Source organism: Cygnus atratus, chromosome 8 (assembly GCF_013377495.2).
Source record: "Cygnus atratus isolate AKBS03 ecotype Queensland, Australia chromosome 8, CAtr_DNAZoo_HiC_assembly, whole genome shotgun sequence".
NCBI classification, from domain to species: Eukaryota; Metazoa; Chordata; class Aves; order Anseriformes; family Anatidae; genus Cygnus; species Cygnus atratus.
The window spans coordinates 26,486,773-26,508,070 of record NC_066369.1 but is presented as its reverse complement, the minus strand read 5'-3'; the positions used below and the strand labels follow the sequence as shown (position 1 = coordinate 26,508,070).

Genomic DNA, 21,298 nt, shown 5'->3' with positions numbered 1-21,298 from the left:
TACGCTACCCTCAAAAGTGATACCAGAAGTCTGATACAGTGATAACCATGCTTGAGATACTGTCTTCCTGATTAGATTCTATGGATTTAATATGAAATTACTTCTGTTATGCTAGAATGAACCTCTGACACAGGCCCCAGTTGCCAAGAAGCCTGCTCAGCTGCCTGGAAAGCCGACTCAAGTTGTTAAGCCAATTACAGTGCCATCTGCTGTAGCTGAGGAGGAAAGCTCTCCTGAGCATGCGAAACAAGCTACATCGCCCTCCACCCTGGACAAGGCAGAGTCAGTGGATCATCTCCCTCCAGCTGGTAAGGTGAAGGGCTCACCATTCCCAGTGATGCCTGTGCAAGTCCTTTGCACTAGTTTTGTTTAATTCTTTGGTAAAGACTTCTTTTCATTATATTTTGGCCCGGAGCCTGTGAATGTGTGGTATAGATTTCCTCTGACAGGAGCTTCAATATGTTTGCCTGCTGGATGGCAGACCCAGACCATCCATGCAGTTTTATTTCACAGCTGCAGCATGTGTAATTTAAAGGTTGATTGGGTTTTTAATTGATTTTGATGTAACAAGTGTATTGATTCATAATATTCAACTCTGCTCATAGTTGAACTACGCTCTCATTAGAGTGGACGGCTTGCTAGCGTGAATTATTCATTGATCTAATGCAGCTTCCTACATCAAACAGTGGCTGCTGCCTAGTGTTTCATCCAAGGATATCAAACCGGTGTATAGGCAGTAATTCATTGATCTCTAGCCCTTCTGTCACTAAGGCCACTAAGCAGTTGTCTGTACAAGATTAATTGTACAGATAGTAAGGGACAACCGCCGCCTCACTGCGTGGTTTGGGCACGCAGCAGCAGCATCCAGGCTCTCGCTGGTTCCGTTGTCATGCCACGATTGTAATCCTGTCCTTCTTCCGTCCTGCCCTGGGCAGTTCCCTCAGGACAAAGCAGAACTGCCTGGCTGGCCAAGGCAAGTTCTTGTGCAGAGTGCAAAGGCATTTCACAGTGCCACCTGACAGCTTCTCTCTAGAAAATTCCATGACTCATTTTATGAAGAACACTAAAACATAGAAGTTCTCTATTTTGGCTTTGAAAATTTATGAATCCTCATGAAATTAGGTTTGTGCAATTTCAGCTGGCATTTGTCTTAAATGAATTGCCCTGGACTTACTTGGTGAAGGAGGTAGAAACACCTGGTCTCTGGTGTCACCTGGTAATTACTCAACAATCTCTCCTGGGCATTTAAAGTACCTTAAAATAAGACCAATAGGTGTAACAAGAACTTAGATTCCTGAGACTTCATCTTCACAACAACATGCTAGTACTTGGCTATCATAAAGCTGTCTTTCACTAGTCAAACTCCATTCTGTGATCCAAACATAACCTTCTTCCCTCCCCCAAAATTAAGAAGTGCAGCTTACATCTGACCATAAACTGTGAAATCTTTTTTTTTGTCAGTGTGTGTGAGGTGTTAAGAGGTGTGGGAGTGGAGTGCAACATTTACACTTAGACCTATACCAGGGAAGTCAAGGAGCCAAGATTAGTAGGATTAATGGCTTTGTTCAGTCCACTCTTCACAGATTTTCTTTGAAAATACCTGTGTTCTGCATCATGGCCTCACAGAGCACACTGTGTCCTGGCTGTTCTGTCTCAGTGAAAACTGGGCTAGCTACCTTGTCTAATTAGCTTGGTTTTGGCTGATTGGGCAAGTTGCTCACAACAGCAGGGCAGCAGACTCTTTTGCGAGGACAGGATAGGATAGTCATCTGACAGCAGTAAACAGTGCAAGAGTCATTAGTGTATTTATTTGCTGAGACAGGCACCTCTTGCAAGTGCTGTTTAGCTAGTGTAATCACTGCGCTTGTGTAGTAGAGTGCACTGGTGAATACAACACGAGTGTCTTTGGAAGTGCCTGTAATCAGCTCTTTCCTAAGTGAGGTACACAGGGAGGCAGAATGCACTGACCTGTTACATGGTAAAGCGATGTTTTCTGACTTGTGCGATTGTCCTTATTACTTTGGGAAGGAAAGAAAAGACCCAAGAATGCATAAGAAACTAAGATGACAAGGAGTTACAAATAAGCAGAGATGGATATGTCTGAATGTGCCTGCCCACATTGGCTTATCTGTTTTCTATGACAGATCAAGGGAGAGGACAGAAATGAGTGTAGAAGAACCTTGTTTTCAGAGTTTATGTGCTCATGCAGGGTTCATATGCTATTCACTGTCTTTTACAAATTTAAATGTGAGGCTGAAAGTTTGAATTGGGCTTTTGCTATTTACCAGTCAGCAGTGCTGTAGTCTGTGTCTCTCCCCTACAAATACGGGGCTGTAAGTTCTGTTTTGACACTTACATATAAGTATCTTTGTGAAGTGCCGTGAGATTATTTTTTTTTTTAGTGTAGCGTGCCATGATACAAGGAAGTGTGTTTCTTTTCCTGATTGTTTCTTGGCCAGTGTCAATTTCAATGAAGTGCAGTAAGGAAATGTTCTTAGCTTGTCTGTACTTTTACTGACCTCTCTCTGGCTGTAAAATGAACACGATAAACCTATTTCAGGGCCATGGCAGTGTCAGATGAGTGAGTTATACAACTTTTTTTTTTCAGCTAGGCAACAGCTGGAATTTCTGGAGAACAGAAAGAAGCAGTACATGAAGGCAGCCGTCAAAGCAAAGAAGGAAAATAACCTTGAACAGGCTAAAATGTATCTCAGAACAGCTAAGAGCTTTGACCCAAAGATTGAGGAAGCAAAATGTGGCAAACCTGTTGATATTTCCAAGGTTAGTAGGACTGCTAGTATTCTGCTTTGTATCATTTTCTTGAACATCTAAGTGCATACTGCAAACACTTGAATGATTTAATAGTGTTTCTTGACACAAACTTAAAATCAGTTAAAACTGTTCAAATAGCAAATGTGGATACTGAGCCCTGAAATTCTCCTATAATCCTGGTCATGTTTGTTTTTCTACTCCTCAAATGTGCCAGATTCTGAGAAAATTCAGTTTCCATGAACCATTTGCTCCCTGATGTATGGTGGCACACCTAAACCATGCAGCTTGGAAATATTTCCTGGGTTTAGGGTGTGAGTACATCTCCTGGTTATGTACTAACTCCATTTTGGGATGACGATCAGATGTACGTGATCCAGTGATGCCCTAGTTCTTATTGGTGTGTGGGTAGGTGGGGAAACCATACTGCACTGTAATAGCTCTCGTGACCTGAATAATCAGGAAGCTAGGCTTGTGAGACATTTTGCAGGGTCTTACGACTTAAGTAATTGTCAGACAGTGGTGTAAGTAGTGGTTGGTTTGGAATTACCTTGAGAATAAAAACGGCCTGTCTCCCTTCACTGACCTTTCCATACATTTTGACTGCTTTTTCTCTACTTCATTATTTCTTACAAGGGCTCTGAAATGTGGTGTTCTTGTGTTGCAGCTGCCATCACCCCCCACAGATGATGAGGGTGATTTTATCTTCATACACCATGAAGATCTCAGAGTGTCCCAGAAAGCGGAGGAAGTATACGCACAGCTCATAAAACTGCTGAAGGACCAACATGAGGTAACCGTTTTATCCATTTTAGAAATGCCTTTTTAAAACAAACAAAAAAAAAACTTTTCCATGTGTTTTATTAATATTCTTCTAAGATATTTCTGACTGTGTGTCCTAGAGCAAACAATTTTCAGAGTTGTATTCTCCACTAGTTGAAGTTAGAGGGTATGCTTGGGGGTTTGGGACTGTCAAATTATCACTGTTAGATGTGAGAGATCAGGTTTGAGAATAGTACCTAAATGAGTAAGACTAGCCCTTGAGTGAAACTCATCTCTAGAAATTAAGTGATTTAAAAAGTAGTAGGACAGAGCAGCTCAAATAAATTCTGTGCTCGGCTTTGGACTTAAAGTACTGGGGGATGGATGGTTTGGGATGATTTGGGAAGACTCTGGATTTTGACTTTTCTTAAATTAGGTGGTCATCAGCCTCAAAACTTGCTGCCAATTACGAATTTGTGTATAAAGATCATTATTAATTGCATCTGTATTTGTGTGTTTCTGTTGACAGAGATGTTTGCAGTATTCCAAGCAGTTCATGCATCTGGGAAATGTAGCTGAAACGACTCGGTAAGGCCTGCTGCCTGCTGTTAGTCTTCCCATAATGTGAGCATTTCACGCTTGAGTCCCCTGACGCACCTAAAGATGATGGGGGTACAGGTTGCTACAGTTCTCCTTATGTGAAAGGGTTGGTAGCTGTGAGGCCTACAGCTCCAAGGTGCTCTCAGACCTCCCCTCTGAGGCTTACCCTGTGGGCTGTATCTGACAGAATGCTCTGTGTGATGTTCCACTTTGTCTGTAGCTTTTCTATTGCTTTTACTTAGGTTTGAGAAACTGGCGCAAGGTTGTAAAAAGGACTTGGACATCCTACAGCTTGCGCAAGCACAAGGAATGGATCCTCCAAGCCATCACTTTGAGGAGAGAACCTTTAAAATGATACGGTATGTTCTGCTGCTTCAGCCGCTTTTCCTTCCTCTGTATATCTCACTCAATCTTGGTGTCTTTGGGCTCTGTTCTTGGCATTTTCCACTATTCCTTAGAGATGTTTTTTTTTTATCTTGGTTTGTGCTCTTTCCTTGCTCTTCTGTAAGTTCTGAAGATCAACTGCGCAGGAATGTGCTATTGAAAAAGTCCTGACAAGTATCAAGGGCATCCTTCTGCTCTGGCAGTGGATCAGGTGGTGTTGGGATGCTGGGGTGAATGCACTTTTTTGTCTTTCTTTTTTCACAGGATATTTTCTGAGCTCAACAGCACGGAAATGCACCTTCTTATTGTCAGGGGGATAAACCTACCAGCTCCGCCAGGTATGAAAGTGCAAAGTGGTGGGGTCTTTTCCCCTGAGTATGTAGGGGAAGGTAGTGAGGAACGTGATCTTCTACCTTGAAGACCACTCGAGGATCAGACCTGTGTAGCCAGCACTCATTAAAACAAAATAACCCAGTTTCAGGCTTAAACAACAAAAACACAAAACAAGCCCCACCCTTAAACAGTGTTAAAAACAAACGAGCTAAACCAGCAGAAGAATAAAGAGAATCTGTTCCTTCTGCACAGAGGGAAGAACTTTGCATTTGTCAAGGGTTCACTTACAGCTGGGTCATGGTTTAAATTTCATGTGCATCTTATATTTTGTTCTGACAGCCTTCTGTAATGCTGCACCATCCTTCTATGTACTGACCCCTCAGCAGACAGGAGTTACTCTTGTCAGCATTACTGCTTCTAGTTCCTTCTTTTGAGGGGCTTGTGAGCAGTCCATGCTAGATTAGATTGTCTAAGGACTAACAAAAGCATTAAGAAAGCGAATGTTTTCTTTTGGATGCCAGCTTTCTATGGATTTCAGATTGATGGATGGTTTTTATTTCAGTTGCTGTTAAGTAACAGGCCACAAGTCCTGTGGAAAATCAGGCACTTTTGAAAATCCTGCTCAAAATCACAGATGCAGTGAAAATATTTGTATTAGCTGTTTGGATTGGCTGATTCTTCTCTCGTTTAGGTGTGGCACCAAAAGACTTAGATGCGTTTGTGAAGTTTGAATTTCATTACCCAAGCACGGTGAGTGTGTGTCCTGACTCTTCTGTTCCTCAGTCTGTGACCCTTGCCATTGTATTAGCTTGTGAGGGCTTCTAGGAGGGAGTGCAGGCTTTCTTCTGGAAAGGGAGAAAACACTTGTAGGCATACTGCTTCAGTATATTTTAAAAACAGAACAAAACCAGAACCTTTTTTTTTTCTTAACTTTTTTTTCTGTAATACTTAACTCTGTGACAGTCCAAGCCTAGGTTTTTACCTACTAATAATTTTTGCAGCAATTCCACTAAGATAAATTCAGTTACCTGTGGGAAATTGGTCCTGGCCAGATCATGTTTGTGCTTGAGTTACATAGGACTTCAGTGGAAGAGCACACCCCATTAGGATGGCTGAAAACAGAATTTGTCTGTATGAGTAATTTTCTGGGGAATGAGTAATAATCAACAAAATTGATTTTCATCTGTTTTTCTTATTATTAAAAAAAAAGAAAAAAGAAAAAAAAGCCAGATTTCTATTGCTTAGCTAACAAGCAAATACACGACCTTTCTCCTTCATAGCTCAAGTCAGTTTTACAAAGTAGCTGCAATAATTAGGTCACATTGTCCTTGTGCAGTCTCCAGAGATTTAGTTTGTACTCTGCTTTAGGTTAAAAGTTAATTTATTTTGGTGACAGATTGATTGTCAGGCAAAATAATAGTAGGGCAATTCCCTGGATGATTTGTGATGAATTCGTTATTATTCCAAGTAATGCAGAAGCAACAGAATTACTGTGTCGTAGAATGTGCATAGTTTGTCATGTGACTTAGCAGCAGTCAGTAACTTTATGATGATTGGATTGAATTGAATGTGACCATGCAGCTTATCTGGGGCACTTGTATTTAATGTTTTGTCTTTTTCTTTATCTAGTATCATACTTGCAACCGCAATGAAATCCAAATATTTTAGTCTTCAGTGTACCATGAATCCTTTTTATCATTTAGATAATGCCCCTCTGAACCTCAAATTTCTTGTATAGGTATAAAAAAGAGCTGGTAATAAAAATAGTTACTACTCTGTATATTGAAACAGTATCTGATGTTTTTATGTAACCTGTGTCTCTTTTAATAGGAGCAACCTCAAAAGAGCAAAACACCTGTAATTAACAATAACAATTCTCCAGGTTAGTACTTCTTCTGGGACAAAGGAAAAAACAATACATTAGAAATTACTGGAGAGGACCAGGCAGTCTTACACTATGGATCAGGCAGGAGGGCCTCCCACCACCTTTTTTCTTGTTTGTTATCAATGGGCATGTTAGAAGGTGAGTCCAGCAGTGACAGCATTGCTTCACCCACATCCCAGAATTGATGGTAGCCATTGTGTCATGAATTAGTGAAGTGACCAAGTTACCACTCATGTTCCCGCTGTTGCTGCCAACCCTGTTGGGAGGTGGTCCAGATAAATACATTTTCCTTATTACATAAGTTAAATTATTAATTTCAAAATCTCCAGGGATCAGAGCCTTTTCAGTCAGATTTTGTGTCCTGTGAGATTGCCAATTCTGTCATGATTTCTGCTGATCTGCTGGTGTTTCCAAATCTGACAAAGCATCACTGTAGAAATAGGGTGGTTGTTTTTGTTAGGACGGTGTGCCTTGAGACTGAAATACTTTCTTGGTACCTTTTGAACACTATCCCTTTGTATTTAGTAAATACCAGTATTAGACTTACCATACACGATCATCTTGCACTTTGAGTTTGGTTTATTACTAAACTATTATTAGTAAACTATTATTTTTTCCATTCTTGCAGCAAGCAGCCATCTAGTATCAAAACTTTGAAATCAGTATGCAAATTGCTAGTTTTGAGTTTAACTCAAAAGATGTATATACAGTTTTAAGAGTGGAAAACTTGAAGCCCTGATGAGATGCTGAGAGTTTTATTCCATGACTTCCAATAACTTACCTGCACTTATTGAGAAGCCGTGTAGTTTCAGTGTCTTAGCCCCCAGGCTGACGAGTGGATAAGCGTTCCTGGTAGCACGGCAGACGTGTTGAATGTTGTATGATGTTGTGAGACCTTCTAATAAAAGGGTAACCTGTTGCATAGTTCTTGCTATGCTCAGTAATGAAACTGATGTTAAAATAGCACTAGTTGTGTTGTTAGAACACCCCTTCCCAGTCACCCCAACCTCCCTGAGAAGGGGGTTCATACAGATGTGAAGTGTCTTTCTTAAATGAGCCAAACAGATAAACAGAGGTTTGAGTATGTGCACATAATAGAACACTGAGTTTAATTTGACATTCACAGCTTTCTTTCATTTGTCTGTATTTTGACTGTAGAATACAACCAGTTGTTCAAGCTAAACATCAACCGAAATCACAGAGGTTTCCGACGAGCAATTCGATCCAAAGGAATTAAATTTGAAGTATTTCATAAAGGGTAAGTTTACAGTTTGCTCCTCCTCATTGCTTCTTTCGTAAGGGTCGGAAAGGGTTGTATCTGGAATTTACGAAGCAAAAGCATATGATTTATCTTTAACTTGGCAATAAAAAGCTGTCTCGTTCTCATGTCTGAGAACTCCTTTCAAAATACGCCTGATCTCTGTATCTTCCCCTAGGGGGGAAAAAGCAGAAGTTAAGTAAGTTGGTTCATAAGTGGAAGATCAGTTGAGGATTAGTGCATTAAAAGAAATTGATGAGACTAAGAAGGTAATGAGTCAGCATCAAGTTGTTTGATTCTTGTCCAATTTGTTTTTAATTATCTGAACTAGAAGATGTAAATGTTGTATGTAATAACTTTGTAGAATAATGAAGTTTAAGTGACAGCAAAATATTAATGGCAGTAAAGCAGATGACAGAGATGGCAGAACTAGTATTACTTTCTGAGGATCTTAAAATATCTACTGAATGCTCCTAGCAAACTGTTAGGCTGTTCTGAGAGAGAGAGACTACTCTCATCTCGGATCAATAGGATGAGATAGATGTTAGCTATTGGTAACACTGAGGGAAATCATCCTGTGTCTAGGCTCGTTGCTGATTTGTTCAAAATCTGGATGACTTCTACTCACTAATCCCACTGTTAGCTGTGATCCATGACTTGGATGAGATGTTAGATAACCTGTTTCTGTCTTGGCAGCTCTTTGTGCTGTTCGTTTCTGTTGTTGGGACATGCAGAAATGATCCATAGTTTCTTTGAGATGGTTTTAAAGTCTCTATATTTATGAGGTAAAGTCCCACTTTTTTACTGCAGATCTTCATTTGTATCTCCATTGAAACTGTAGCTAACTTTCTTCCTCTGTCAGTCCAGACTGTTCCTCTACTCTGTTGTTCAGGATTTCAGTGCTGGAGATCCTGCCTGTTTTGCACAGATCTGTTATGTTTTAAACAAATGTAAACACTTTTTTCCCCTTATTTTCTGCATACCATTGCACACATGGGGCATATCCTAGGCTCTTACCATCTGGAACCGTGCACGTTCTTAGGTTCCGAGCTCAGGCTTAAGTTCACCCATTGGGAAATATTCTCCAGTGATTCATGAAACTGTGTGCCAGCTCCAGATTGGCCTTTGAAGCCTTTCTGAAGATCAGCAAAAAAATCTGTGTGAGATTTCTCTTCTGGCTCTTGAGGTTTTTTGTTCTTAGAACAGGAATCTAAGAAGTTAAATACATGCTTGGGAATATACAATGAATACACACTTCTGAATGGGAGTGGGGGGTGGCAGTTCTCCATGGCAAATAGCAACAGGGAAGGAAAAGAAGGAGACGCACTGATCACCTCCCCTAGCCATCTTCTCAGGACAGAAAGGGGCTGCCAGTCCCCCTATAAACTGTGTTTATGCAAAACAGCTTACAGAAGTGCAGGGCATGCTTCCGGCTGTGGTATGTGACACCTGAGATACCAAACAGGCCCAGCTGCCACCCCTTCACAGCAGTATTTCTACTGTCTTTGTATGTTGTTTGCCTCTTGCCGTTGATTTGCCTGCTCACCTGCAGCCCTGGAACAGTGGAGAAAGGAGAGGATTACGTGATCCAGGCTCTTTTCAAAAGACTGTCAACTCATGGTCTTTCTCCAGAATAATACAGAAATGCTCGTGGATGTTAGAGATTAAGGGTCTCTGGTAGCTCTTTGTCCATCTCCCATGAATTCTTTTCTCTCGGTGAACAAAGGGAACTTTTTTTCTGGTCATATATATTAATCTTCAGTTTAGAAAACTTTCAAGTGAAAACCCAGCAATGTATTTTTCCAAAGGAAAAGTCTCTCCTTAATCTTCTACTAAAATCTTCTGAAGATAAAAGGAGATTTCCCTGGAGTTGTTTCTGAAGCCATAGCCTACAGCAAGTTCCTTCTTCACTTCAGACTCCCTCGAACTGATCAGGGAGGAACCAGTAGTTACTGCTTCTTGGATTAGAAAATGGAAAAAATGGTAAAAAATCAGCTAGAAGAATTGCTACCTTTCCTTAAGTGTTAAGCTTAACAAAGCGTCCAGCATGCTGCAGTACAGTTATGTAAACCTTCATTTTAAGGTGTGTGTGAAGTATCCTAGCATGTAAGCCAACCAGTTCTACACTTCTCTAAATGATTTTGTGAGTCTACTGTACTATTAATGGAGAATACTGCCTTATTTGGACGGCTTCCTGTCAACAAAATTAATAGGAGTCATATTTGGAGGCATCACATAAAGCCCTTGATGTGCTTACAGCGTTGTTTTTCTCTGGTAACAGCAATTTCTGCTGAGATGGACAAACTGACAAATAAGTAGTCTGAGCAACTGAGCTGGAGCTGCCTGCTCTTTTTTCTCATTCCTCTGCTAGTAAAGAGACATGGGCAAACCAAAAAACAGCTTTGGTGTGACCTCCCCTGGTCATTCTCAGATGTCTTCGGATAATAATTCTTACTTTCTCTCAAGTCTGGAATCGGTCAGGAAGTGAAGAAAGGAACTACTGGTTGTGTTGAAGTTTTCAAGAAGGTGGTGCATATTCTTTCAATAAATTAAAATATATATATATATATATCAGTGATGTCCATCCTCAGGGCTCCAATGAATGAAGTGCATCAAAGATGGACGTCTTGCTGGTAAAACTGTTAAACAGAAGTGGCTGTAGCAGAGAAAAGTCCAAAGCTGTTTCTTTTCCTAGCAAATAAAAATGTTCTGTGTTTAATTTCAGCAGAAGAGAAATTGTGAAATTACAGTTCCGTAGTGTTAGAACTACCAATGTGAAGGTGAATCAAAACAATTGCCAAAATGAAATGCTCTTACTTGTTGAAATTGAGTGTTTTGATTTATCAAAATTAAACAGAATGATTCATGTAACTTTTCCCTAATAAGCAGTTTGCCAAAACAAGCACGTGCCTGTGAAATGTTTATTTTGATGAAATGCAACTTCCTTGGGAAACTCTTCAGCCTGTTGTACTGCCCTTTGTAGAAGACAGCTGTTTGTCCTGGCTGCTCAGCCATTCTTCCTTGTCTCCTTGTGCAGGGATGAAAGCCACTGCCACTCTGAGCGCTAGTTTAGGGCTTGACTGTCTGTCCTGACTGTTCTCCTCTCTAATTTGGTTGTAAGAGAATAACTAGAAAATGAGTGCTTCAGTATCTTGCCCTTGTAGTCCAGTTAACTAAGGGTTTGCCCTTTTCCCCCTGGTTGTATGGTTCTACTAGCGTGCCTTGACAACATCTTGGATGCGTTGATTGTACAACTAGTGATGGCATCTTACTTTTCTTTCTCCTAATGGTCTGAAAAACCTTGCCCTTCCACTAAGGAAGATTTCTTTGAAACAGGTCCTTTTTCAGAAGTGACAAGCAGGTGGGGACAGCACACTTGAAACTGGACAAGCTGGAATCAGAATGTGAAGTTAGAGAGATCATCGAGGTAGGTTTTCTGGGTGAGGTATTCTACTAGTAAGTAGTGTTTGAACATGAAGGGAGAATGATGGTTTTCTTTGTTAGGACCATAAATTCAGGTGATCCCCAGAAATGTTGTATTAGATCAAAGGGTTGAACAAAGACTGCCAAGAGTGGGTAGAGAGCTGCCATAGGACCCAGGAGGAGATCACGGAGTGGAGCCTTAAGAAATCCCTCAGGCTGCAGCACAGACTTGCTCAGGGCACTGCAGTGCTTCGTGTCCTCTGGGCTGCCCGAGGAGTCCGTTTGTACTTGGGGGCAGGACACACGGTGCTGGGCAGGCAGAGCTAACGCAGCCCCTGGTAAAGCTGCTTTGCACGGGTGGTGTGGAGGGCCTGCCCTGCTGAATTCTGCACTGTGAATCTGGGGAAGCACGTAGCTGCACACCTCCCAGCCCTGCAGTCATCGGCAGGTGATCGCTGTCATCTTCTGGTTACAGAGGAACAGTCAGTGGTTGCCTGAGGCACTGTAGTTTGACATCACTGTGTGTGTGTGTGTGCTAACTGCCCTTCTTTTTGTGGTTCTTTCAGATTTTTGATGGCAGAAAACCCACTGGAGGGAAACTGGAGGTAAAAGTGAGACTCAGGGAGCCCCTCAGTGGTCAGGATCTTCAAACAATTACAGAAAACTGGCTGGTCCTTGAACACTAGTTCCTACATGAGGTATGAATACAGCGTCTGAAGATGGTCTGGCCAGAACTTGACAGGGCTACAGATAAACTCAGCATGAAATTGTCTTTTGTTGACATTGACCTAATTACTTGGCTTTAATACCATTCATCTTTATAGTTGTAGTGGTGAGCTGATACAATTTCAGAAATGAAGTTACAGAATCTTCATCTTATTGGTTTGTATATCAGAGGTGCTATTCAATCACTTGAAATGCAGGGAGCATCAACTTCATTAAGGATATTTAGAAAATAAGATTGACAAGCCCTTTGGAGGAAGGAAGGCGCTTTCTGTCCCTCCTTACTATTTACAAGGAACCTTTCATAGTTAGCAAGGAGCTTTCTTCCCCTATAAGAAGCTAGAGAAGGGCATTTGGTCCACGAGGTTCTGAATGCTTGGCTTCATCTGAGAGGGAAACTATTGGTAATCAACTTTATTCTGGATCCTTGAGAGTTTTTGGGAGGGAGAATCTAGAGCTGAATATAGGCTATCTAAAGAACTGTGCCTGGTGCCAACCATGCTTTGACCCAGTACAGAAGGAAAGCTGTGTGCTGCCAACGTGGCTGTGTTCAAAGGGTAAAAATGAGGTCAGCTTCCTCTTTCTGCCAGCCCTGCCACTATGGAGACTGCTTGGGTTTGGAGCTTGTGTTCCGTTCTCTAGCTCTGCTTTTTAGTTATCAAAAATACTTCTTAAAAAAAAAAAAAAAGATTTTAAAGGGATTTTCTGCATAAAATTGTTGAAAGATGAGTCCCAGAAATCCAGCTGTGGACTCCCTAATTCCATCTGTTGTCACCTATGTCTTAAAATCACTTTTAATTATATAGCGACATAATTTAACTTCTCCAGGACTTAGAACACAAATTGGAGACACGTGGCAGAATTGCTGTTTAATGTGCTACTGTACTTACTGCTACTTTGTCTTTTGAGCAATTGATAACACCCATCAGTATTTTACATGTATGACCTTGAATTGGGAACATCTGATAATACTGTGTCAAGTGATTGCATTTTCTTTTTTCTTTCCCAGATCCACAAGAATGCTAAGAGGTGTGGGATGGACGCGTGTGTGGAGATGCTGCTAGCTGCAAGCACCAAAGACGTTAAACGAATGCACTACTGAACCTAATGTCTATTTTGGTAACAGCCATAGTGCTTATTAATAACTTAAGGCAAATGTAAGGCTCTGGAAATTTGCTGCTGCAGGGTGTTGTTCTTTGTCTACACAAAATAGACAGAATTGCCTTAATGTGGGACTACTAACGTAGCACCAGGATGAATGTTACATTAACTATGCATAGTGGTGTATAAAAGGTTTAGCCCCGTAAAAAATTCCCCAAGACAGTGCAAAACCTTTTCAGTCGATTCACAGGTAAGACCTTCACTAATTACTTTTTTTTTAAATGTGTATGAGCACCCAACACGGTACAGCGGACAGTTTGCTACCACTTCCTCGTGTCCTTTGTTGTCAAGGCCTGTTGTTCCCACCACCCCCTGCCCAATATCAGTGTCCTGAAATAGAGGAGTGAGAGCTCAGAAATCTAGCAGCAGTGTCTCCCCCCTCCTATGTGCATGCTGCTGCAACAAGAAGTTTAACTTGTCAGGATGCTGCCTTTCAGGAGAAAAGGATGCAACACGTCTTAGCAGCAGGTGTTTGCAGATCTGCGTTTTCATTTTGGCTACCAGTTGTCTGCCATGCTTGCTGCACTGCTTATTCTAGTGCAGCCTGGGTACTGTGCCTTCATCTTTTTTATTTTTCCTTTGTTGGTTTATTTAAAAAAGAAAAAAAGAGGTATGCTAGATTGCTGCTTCCCAGATGTTCATTGTATTATTTTTTTTTACAAAAATAGCCTTTTGCAGTTCTTCCAGGTGATGGGAAAATAGCCACTCATTGTGTAGAAAACTGGATTACAACCACCTTCAGGAATGCTTTTAATTAGCAGCATACAAAAAATGGTACCAAATATGTTTCTGTTCGTAAATCTCTGTGAGCTAACAGAAAGGACTGATCTCAGAGGAGAGGATGTGCCTGCACTGAGGAGTGGGGGTGCTGCTGCGCCAGCTGTTTAGGTAGGGCGAGGTTGTAGGCAGAAAGGAGTCCAGACACGTAAGGCAGCGCTGCCTTTGTCTTCCTGAGCAGATGAAGACAATACAGTATTTAGTTTTTAATTTCAATAAATTTAATATACAAAACTACATGTTGAAAATAAAAATATAATATGCAGTTTTTTGCAGTGTTAACTAACTGAATTTTAAAAGTACAATTTTTTCTAAAACAAGTACTCATTTCTTAACAACATGGTAATTAAGGTCATTTAAAAGGCTATGGTTGAAGCAAACATGTCAGTCACCAGTTGATAGTGTTTTGCACAAACATAATCCAAACTTAAATGACATTTGGGGCAAAGGAAGAAAAGATAAAGTTTTTTTCACCTCTTTTACTGCATCATTAAGCATAACAATGCAACTAAGGTAACTGGAGAAGCTGCTGCTGTGGCAAAGCTGGAGTGCAGTCTCTAGAAGGAATATTTTTTTTTCTCCTTAGTTTATGGAACTCTCTTCCAGATACTGAATCTTGCCTACACCATGTAGTGCTGCGCTGTGTCCCAAAGTGTGCAGGTGCAGTGTGCAGAAGGGAGTTTGACAGTAACCTTAGTCCTGCTCCACTGCACAAATACGTAGGAAGGCTTTTATTGATTGGGTAATAGCTTAAGGTTTGTCGATCATGAACTGTTAAGCCACCTTTTCCCAAACGCCAGAGGTAAGGTTTTACTTGGGTGTACACGTGAAAGGGTGAGTGGTTCTAGTGCGCTACCTCTTGCTGGCCAGCTTTTGTTCCTGGAGTTGGACCCCAGTACCGTGGCCTTTCTTCTCCAAATGTTTGGTGGTGACAGCTGTAATTTGCTATAAATTTGTGAGACTTTGTTTTTTGTTTTTTTTTTAAAAGCAGTAGCCATTTATTCACCAATGCACTCTGTACATACTCTGTGCTGTCTTTATGTAAAATACATTGCTATGTGTACAGTTACCTCTTTGTTTGCCCAGCTAATGCTGTGTATGTGTCTAAAGAACATAGCATCAGCCTCACAGTAGCCTTGCGCTTCCCGTGATATTTGAAAGGACACCTGTATGACTCACATACAGCAGAAACCAAGTACACCCTGCTGCATCCACCAGAGCCGACTGCAAGTAGGGCCAATGCAAGGTCAGAGATAACTGTGTTAACCCTAAATAGTCCCTCCCTTTCCAATTTAGTTTTCTGTATAGACAGCAGGGGAGATTGCGCACCTCCTCCCCAGGAAAGACTCAACAACTGCTTTGCATGGCCCAACAAACCTGCTTTGAGTTTTTTTCCACTAGTTAGCAGCATTCCATGGAGACAATTTAATTCACTAAGACTGTGGAACCATGCCTCCTCTGGCCAAGTCTCAAGTCCAGCTTCATGAGGTTGTGGCAGGCGTGAGCAGCTGCTTCCCTTACTAATGCCCTCACAGGTGAGATCAAGAGCACTGGGCCAAGTGCAAGTTTTCAGAGCTGACCAGAAAGCCTTTTTCAGCAAAACATGCAAAAAACAGCCACTCTATACTTGTATCACAGGTAAGCTATTACATGGTGCTGCTAATATGAAGTGCAAGCTGTCTTGTAGTACATGACACTAGCATTACACTACAGCATACAGCAGGGAGGAGACTTAAAGCTGCCCTGGGTGTTACTTCTCTTCAAAAAGCAGGACCTACTGGGGAAAAGGAATGAATTAATAACTGCACTTTAGGGCTAATATTTTCTCTGCCTGTGACAGGTATCTGAACTTCATACAGGTTTGTAAACAAAGTAGAGAATAGCAGAGCTGTTCTAGGCAATTATAGAAGTCTGCCAAGGTGGCAAGTTTTTTCATAGTAAATGGGGGGAGGAAAGGTAAACTAGCCTATTTCACACACAAAGCTGCAGTTTACATAATACCGCTTCCAGAGAGATGCCTGCCCTTCTCATTTGGACTCATATACAAATGTCGTTATGGCTAGGTAATTTTTCCACATCTCTCAAGGGCTACCCTAAACAGATTTCAACCAATAATCTGGTCAAAATAATGTAAACGTTACTTTTTAATGTCTACAGAAAATCAAACACGGCATTATGATGAGGTCAGAATGGAGGTCTTGATTGTTGTTACTTACTTGTCCATCTACAACCAGTACAAGATTGGAGTTTCACTTTTTATTTATGCCCCAGTGATCTTTGCACCCGTTTGAGCATTTAGAGTACATGACTGTAAGTCTTTAAACATGAGCATTTTTCTAAACAATAACAGAAGTGTATTAGCTGCAAGGATAGCATAGCCATGTTGTAGTATAGAAGCTGCCCTGATCCTCTGGTTGTTGACAATGCATAGAAGATTTAGAATTATGGAACAACTGTCCCTCCCGCCTCCCTCCCCCCAATCCCCTTAATAGTGTTACCAAAAGCTTAATTTTCCAGTTTTAAAGTGCAAATGATTCAGATACAACTGCTGCTGGAACAGGTCTGAACAGAAAATGAAGTCCTCTTATGAGATGTTTTCCAGAATATAAAAGATGAGCTCCATTATGACTGGCCCCTCGTTCAACTGACAGGCCCCTCCATGAATCACTGGAACTAAGGCACTGTCCAGGTCATTCATGTACTGAGAGGGCAGCGGCTGTCCGTTACTCCCAGCTTGATAACCAACCTGAAGAAACACAAAGCACGAGTGGGTTTCGCACAGACTAGGATACGAGGCTGAATGCGATGTAGCCACTATTAAAGCAGCTTCTACACTTGGTTTTGGTCTGCTCTAGCTGCCCCAGGACTGCCTAGAGAAAAACAGCTTTTAATCCCCGCCCCCCCCGCTTTACCAAAGCAGATCTTTCAGATCAGTAAGAACCACACTCCGCGCTATCAGATTCAGTCATGCAGTATTTAAAAGCAGGGTAATGCTGAGAACACTTCCACTCCCAGGCAAGGCCAGCTGTCTTGCCAAGAGACCTCTTTCTGCTTGTATCAGGTGCTGTAGAGCACTCTTGAGGGGACCTCCCATCTGTTTCTCTGCATCCCATGGAACATGGTCTTCTAAGAAGGGCTGTCCTTGGGCACATCTCATGCTCACCCAAGAATACATTTAATCTGCTCCCATCTTTAACTTCTGATGGAAAGGCGAGCGTAGAGTCTTCTCGCAGCATGTGGCAAGCCTCCGCCTCTGAGGGCTATGCACAGGTCTCTGACCATGAGCAGGTGCTGCTAGTCGCTTGGGGGGGGGGAGGGGGCGGCAGGCCTTGCTGCTTATTCATGTGATGCAGTAGCTTTCCTATTTTAACCGACGTACCAAAACACCCAATAACAGCACTCCTAGATCACCAGCTGATAGTGGTGGTACCTTAACCAACAGGTTAAGCGGGGAAAAACAAAGCACCCCCCCAATTATTAAACAAACTATTCAAGACTTACTTGATCTGAGTCAAGAGTAACACGCAGCCCAAGCTTAGTCATTCCATCTTCTTTTAAGAGTTTAAGATGAGGACAGAGAGCTAAGCAGAAAGCTTTTGCCACGTTTTCAGTCAATCTGCTGTGATCAGCTGGGTCACTCAGACCATTATGTTGCTCATCATTTTCCAGGAAAAACACCTTAAGGAAAGAATTAAGACACAACATTTGGAATTTTCTAGAAAATAATGTTACTAAGACGCCATTTAAACTTTTTATGAAAGAAGACTTGAAGAGATTCTCAGGGAAAACAAGTAAAAGCCTCTGAAGACAAGCCACCTTAGGGAAAACAAATAAAACAGCTTTCAAACAGTAGCTATTTAAACAGTTGTGTTGCAGTCCCAAAATGCTAAGTGTCAGTTTACTTGCAGCTCAATTTGACTGACTTACCTCAGTCCACCGAATGACCTTTCCATTAGCCTTGTACTCCGAGCCATGGAATATCTTCACGCTTGTTATAGACTCCATTGATTTACCATCAATAGGGCTTACAACACTGCAGAGGGGAGGGAAAGTGGTAAGTTCCTACTTAACAGAAGATACAAGTTGAACAGAGAATACTGCAAAGGAGAAGCATGTCACAGATCAAAAAGCAGTGCCTCTGGTACACCGAAGCCCAACAGGATTGCTGCAGGTTATTGTCATATCTGCAGCGCTCTGCAGTTTGAACTACGGCTGCACAGCAACTTGCCGCGTCAGCTTAACAGGGCACAGACCAAAACTAGCCTCAGAAGAGAAGTCCCCGAACAAAGGCTTCTCTCAGGGTGCCAAAACCAGTGATCTCGAATACCCCTGCTAGTTGTGCCGATGATGCTAGACCTGAATCTTCATAATGATGACTGATGACTCCTTAACGCCTGTACTTGTCACAACAGCACTTTACCACCATAAGCACTTAAGTTGCCATACACGCTTTTCTCTTGGCTGAACTACCAAGGTAGGAAACGTGCTGTTGGTGTTCAGCAGTTTTCCTTCCAGCACTACTTAATGCAAACTAAGCACCAAGAGTGCAATGTGACCATAATACACAGGGTTCGGCACTGAGTGTTGGGGGCAGATTAGTGGTTTCCGGTAACTGGATATTAGCAATGGCAAAAGAATCCATACCATTGACAGCTTTCTAAATAGATGCCCCAAAGCTTTACTGTCTCAGTTCTGTTCTCATTATGTTTAATTGCACCTTGTCACTCTAAACAGAGCCATAAGCTTGTAATTCCTATTGATTTGAGGGCCCATGCACCTTATAAGAGCAATTAAAGTTTTAAACAAATACAGTCAAACATGTTGAGCAATTGCTTCTCTGCTTACCCCTTACTAAAGTTTTTATCATCTTCTACCCACTGAATGTGAACGTGTTCCTGAGGATCTTCAGCATCTACTTTGCCACAAGTGATGGTGAAGTCTTTCATCTCTCTCAAGGCCTGCCTCAAAGAGTCCATGTTCTCAGCAGTTATCTGGACCATCACTCCATCTAGAGAACCAAAAAATCCTCATAAGCCAAGATAAGCCACAATGAACAGACCCTATTAAAAAAAACATAAAGCATCCTTCTTCTTATGAGCAACAGAAAAGTTAAAAATCCCTTTTAACACTATGCAAGCCCATTTCTGAATTCAGATTCCTAAAACATGCAGCACTGATGGGCGCTGACTAGGGAAAACAAGGATGAAGACCATTTACCAGGTAAAGTCAGCTCTACGAACAGCCACATTTGTTTGCCCCAAAACTGCCACCTGCTCCAGGTAATGCTCAGAAACCACATGCAACTGCTTCCATTCAGATACCACCCCTGTTGGCACTGGAGGCAGCGCTCCAGCACTGACAATTTTTGTGAAGTCCATGCTTACCTGATAGTGGCAAAAGATACAGAATTTGGATTGGGTCAGACTAAATTAGGAATAATTTAGGAATGATAGAGTTTCCCAATGTACAGACTCCTTGTCTGAATCCACTTGTACCTCTGTCTTGAACTAAACCGCCAATTCAGACACAGAGTGGTCTAATGACCTACAGACACTGACTTCTGTTCACACTGTTGCTCTGCAGCCCTGACTGCTCACCCATGAACTATACGCTCACCTAGCTACAAGCTCTCGAGTTGGTGCGGTTTTAAGGAGTTCCTGCTTGTCAGTGGAGCGGAGCTAACAACTGCATGTGTGGGCTCCTTGCATACCTCACTCACAAGCTGTAAGGAACGTGCTTAAAACCCTCCTGGCTTGCAGCATCACAGCTGTTGCAAGTTAAGACCACAAAGTTAGGTAGCTCGGCTAACAAGCAGTGGCAGCTTTCTGTCTGGTGTAAGGTCATGATTTATTTCTGTCATGTGACACGTGGTAACAGAAGGGTGAACAAGACCAAGAGGCACCAGAACAACAATCCTGACTTTTCTTGTTCTCATCACATCACATAGTAACATATAAATGCACATTCATAACCTTACATAATGCAGAGCTATTTGGGAACACAGTAAGCTTAGTGGGGCTTCCTCTCCCGGTCTGTGGATTACACATTCCGTGTTTCTTAGGCTCACAATTTCCTCATTCAGCCCAAACCAGTACACTGATACCACAATCACAAGCCAGGTATTTCATATTTTACCCTTGTTTTCTTGTGCCCCTGTCCTAGAGCATCTGGGTAAGTTCCCCCTCATTAAAGGAAGCAGTTTTCTGGACTAAAAAGTAAGATAAAGCTGAAGCAGCAGCATGACTCAAATGCCCAAGGCGTAACAACAGACCCCTGTAACTACAGAGCTGAGCAGTGGTAGAGGTGAAGCAGCGGGCTTGCAGCAAGCAGCTCAGTTCTTACCTTCTACTATACTGGATTTGGCAAGGTAGCCTGAAGAGGATTTTAAAGCTCCACTGAACACAAAGAAGCTGGCACCAGTCACTGCAACAACAACAGGAGTGATTTGGTGAGGCTTTCATCAAAACAATGCCTCATACGAGAATTGGGCATCACAGCTCTATCATCCAGAGAGGCAATTAATCTAAATCAGAACAAATGCTGCTCAGAATTACATGACTATGACACGTTACACACTTGGATATGGAAAGGCAAATCATCCAGTTATTTTCTAAACTGGACAGTAGTTCTGTCAGCCTTAATAAATGTTCATATTTTATGACTCCCTCTCCCCACAACTGCCTCTCAGTTTCAGACTATTAATTTAGGATAACCAATTACATAATTCACCTCTAGAAGTTCTCACACAGCTGGCAAAGATTGTGCGTGAGCTGCCTATGGATCCCACTGTAACACCAACCCCCTGGAAAGACCACAGCTCAAAGCCAGCTGATTTAAAATAAGATTCTCTTAAATGATCACTGAGCATCATGAAATACGTGCTGGAAATCCCTCTGCTCATCCCATATGTAAAACAAGCAGAACTCAGGTAAGACTACCAGCCCTGAGGGACGCCCCATGCCAGAATACTGCCTGGATATGGGGGTACTTGCCAAACAAAAGCCATTCTCTGTCTTGTTTGTTCTCATTTGGAGATAGCATAAACGTCAGAAATTTTCCCCCAAACCCCAGTATTGACATTCTCAGAACACTGCTGCTGCATCATTTCAGCCTGGTGTAACAAGCATAAAGCCTGGAAATTAGATGGTCTAACTGAGGTGAACACAAGGAGTTTCTTGAAGATGCACTGTTAAAAAGCTGCTGCTGTTGGTTATTCCTATCCA

The 21,298-nt window shown here is 41.9% G+C and overlaps 2 protein-coding genes across 4 annotated transcripts in view; one reads left to right on the top strand and one right to left on the bottom strand.

The window, feature by feature from the left end:
* Window positions 1–14,913, top strand: part of CC2D1B (coiled-coil and C2 domain containing 1B) — a 32,137-nt gene extending 17,224 nt beyond the window's left edge. The window contains exons 14-25 of the mRNA XM_035538136.2: window positions 116–308; window positions 2,609–2,781; window positions 3,437–3,562; window positions 4,061–4,119; window positions 4,374–4,490; window positions 4,780–4,853; window positions 5,540–5,598; window positions 6,679–6,730; window positions 7,892–7,991; window positions 11,328–11,418; window positions 11,981–12,112; window positions 13,147–14,913. Coding sequence (XP_035394029.1) covers window positions 116–308; window positions 2,609–2,781; window positions 3,437–3,562; window positions 4,061–4,119; window positions 4,374–4,490; window positions 4,780–4,853; window positions 5,540–5,598; window positions 6,679–6,730; window positions 7,892–7,991; window positions 11,328–11,418; window positions 11,981–12,100 — 1,164 coding nt within the window. The 3' untranslated portion in view covers window positions 12,101–12,112; window positions 13,147–14,913. The remainder of the gene's footprint in view (window positions 1–115; window positions 309–2,608; window positions 2,782–3,436; window positions 3,563–4,060; window positions 4,120–4,373; window positions 4,491–4,779; window positions 4,854–5,539; window positions 5,599–6,678; window positions 6,731–7,891; window positions 7,992–11,327; window positions 11,419–11,980; window positions 12,113–13,146) is intronic.
* Window positions 14,236–21,298, bottom strand: part of ZFYVE9 (zinc finger FYVE-type containing 9) — a 59,789-nt gene continuing 52,726 nt past the window's right edge. For all 3 annotated transcript variants that reach the window (XM_035538133.1, XM_035538135.2, XM_035538134.2), the window contains 5 exons: window positions 20,418–20,498; window positions 18,921–19,083; window positions 18,003–18,108; window positions 17,577–17,753; window positions 14,236–16,821 (listed from right to left, as the gene is read on the bottom strand). In XM_035538133.1, coding sequence (XP_035394026.1) covers window positions 16,660–16,821; window positions 17,577–17,753; window positions 18,003–18,108; window positions 18,921–19,083; window positions 20,418–20,498 — 689 coding nt within the window. In that variant the 3' untranslated portion in view covers window positions 14,236–16,659. The remainder of the gene's footprint in view (window positions 16,822–17,576; window positions 17,754–18,002; window positions 18,109–18,920; window positions 19,084–20,417; window positions 20,499–21,298) is intronic.